Genomic DNA, 2,329 nt, shown 5'->3' with positions numbered 1-2,329 from the left:
GCTTGAGCAGCAGCACGAGGCGGCTCAGGTTGGCCTCGGCCACCCGGGGCGCGGGGCAGGGCGGCAGGCGCTGCGCCTCGGCCTCCGGGTACAGGCGCAGGCACGAGCCTGCGGGGCAGAGGGCGCGGGCTGACGGGGGACCCGGGTGCAGGCAAGGGGTCCTGGCAGGGCCAGGGCAGGAGGGGGTGGCAGGCCAGGCCCGGCGTGGTGGGGTGAGAGCAGCCGAGTGCCCTGTCCCCCCCGGCCAGGCCAGGCCAGGCCAGGCCAGACGGGCAGTGACGTCACGGACCCCCTCCACCGCCCGGGGGCTCCCACCTGTGGCCCGCTGCCGCCGCGACTCTGCCTGGCTCTGGCTGACGGGTCGCAGCACCTGGGCCTCGGCCCGGATCCAGGGGTGGTAGACCTGGGGGAGACGGCCGCGCTGACCCACCGGTGCCGCACGGCCCCCCCAACTCAGCCCGCCCTGCTGGAGCCTGAGGCTGCCCCACGGCTCCCCCAGCCCCCGCAGGCAGCTCTGCCGTGGCCCCGGGGGTCAGGAGGGGCCAGGCCTCTCCCCTCCAGGCAGGGACAGGGCGGCCTGGAAGGTGCCAAGGGGTCTGTAGGGGACGAGGGTCACTCACGCTGCGCAGCTCCAGCCCCGTGTCCACGACGTGGCTCACAGCGTCCAGCGAGAAGGAGGAATCCGCAAGCCAGTGGGTGACGATCGCCCGCCGTGGCCGGCCTGCTCCCGCCTCCTCGGGCTCCGGCGCTGTGTAGACCTTCTGGGCTGCCCGCCCCAGGCCAGGGTGCAGTGGCAGCACCTGCAGCGGGCCCGGCGCTGCGGGCAGCGCTGCGGCCGCGGCCTCCAGGGCCTCGCAGCACTCCTCGATCTCCTGGGGGAGCCGGGGGGCATTGGCCACGGCACCCGCTCTCTGCCAGGGACCCCCCAGCCCCCAGGGACCCTGCCAGGTCCTAGCAGCACCCCAGCATGAGGGTCCTGCCCCCACCCACCTGCTCGCTGGCCACGTAGAGCAGCACATCGCCGGGCTCCTGGCGCTGGTGCAGGTCCAGCACGGCCTGGCAGGCGGCTGCCACCCGGGCGTGGGCAGGCAGGTCGTGGTACAGCACGGGGCAGGGGGGATGCGGTGCCGGCACCCAGACCAGCGGGGGGTCACGGAGGAAGTCGCAGAGCCGCGGCTCGAGGGCGGGTGCCGTGATCACGACGAGCCGGAGTGCAGGGCGCTGGCGCTGTACATCCTGGAGCAGCCCCAGCAGCACGTCCGTGGGCACCGTGCGCTCCTGCGCCTCGTCCAGCACCACCACCCCGTAGCGCTGCAGCAGTGGTGCCGACATCATCTCCCGCAGCAGCATCTCGTCCGAACAGAACCTGCAGCGCCAGGCACGGCTCAGGTGCCGTGCGTCAGGAGCGAGGGGCGCCGGCGGGGACCCTGGGGGCTGCCTGCCTCTGTTCCCCGGGGCAGTGGGGGTGGCGCTGGTGACCGCCCAGCCCGGGCCCGGGCAGGAGTGGGGTGCGCTTGGGTGGGCTGCAGCAGGATGCTCCCTGCGGCTCTGCCCCTGCCCCAGGGGATTGCTCCCACCTGAGCAGCGTCTCCGGGGTGCAGCAGTCGTCGTGAGCGACGCAGTAGCCGACCTCGTGGCCCAGGTTGAGGTCCATCTCGTCGGCCACGCGCAGCGCCAGGCTGAGGGCTGCCGGGCCGTGGGGCTGGGCGCAGACCACCAGGCCGTGCGCCAGCTGCTGCGACAGCACGTACTCCGCGCACCACTGCGGGACCTGCGGGCATGCAGCCACCCCGACAGGGTCATGGCTCTGGCTGCTGCACCCCCACGGGGTCGGGGGGGCCCTGCCCTCCCCCTGGGTCACGCCACGGAGGGCTGCGGGACGTCCCAGTGTAAACAAGGGAGCCATGGCACGTGAGCCCCAGCACCCAGGGCAATTGCCTGAAGCCACAGGCAGCTCTGCTCGGCACAGCGCAGGCGGCCACCAGGGCCTCGCCCGGGCAAAGTCCTGGACGCCGGCTCCGTGCTGCTCCAGCCGTGGCACCCCGCCCGACCCGGATCCAGTTCCCGGCCACCGTGGCGCAGCTCCCCCCTGCACTCGGGCACGGAGCAGCTTCCGCCCGCCCCACCTGCCTGCCCGCTGGGCACAGAGCGAGTCTGCCGTGGTGCTGGCGCGGTGCCCAGGCAGGCGCGGCACCAACGCCCCGTGCTGCCAGAGCGCTTGTGCAGGGTGCGGATGGGAGGCGTGCCGGGGAGCTGCCCCGGGTGCAGCGCGGCGCCGGGCTGGTCGGGACGGGCGCGGGGGCTCACCTGGGTGCTCTTGCCAGCGCCA

General features: G+C 74.5%; 1 protein-coding gene across 1 annotated transcript in view; it reads right to left on the bottom strand.

The window, feature by feature from the left end:
* LOC109291018 (ATP-dependent RNA helicase DQX1-like) overlaps positions 1 to 2,325 on the bottom strand; it is a gene marked incomplete at its 5' end in the record, with an annotated part of 27,416 nt that extends 25,091 nt beyond the window's left edge. The window contains 6 exon segments of the mRNA XM_019507887.1: positions 9 to 108; positions 316 to 403; positions 621 to 872; positions 991 to 1,366; positions 1,578 to 1,771; positions 2,308 to 2,325. Coding sequence (XP_019363432.1) covers positions 9 to 108; positions 316 to 403; positions 621 to 872; positions 991 to 1,366; positions 1,578 to 1,771; positions 2,308 to 2,325 — 1,028 coding nt within the window.
* Positions 2,326 to 2,329: the final 4 nt, after the last annotated feature.

Source organism: Gavialis gangeticus, unplaced genomic scaffold, assembly GCF_001723915.1.
Source record: "Gavialis gangeticus isolate Ggan-Ray unplaced genomic scaffold, GavGan_comp1, whole genome shotgun sequence".
Classification (NCBI taxonomy): Eukaryota; Metazoa; Chordata; order Crocodylia; family Gavialidae; genus Gavialis; species Gavialis gangeticus.
Note: the sequence above shows the minus strand (reverse complement) of the source record. Positions and strands in the feature narration are given on the sequence as shown.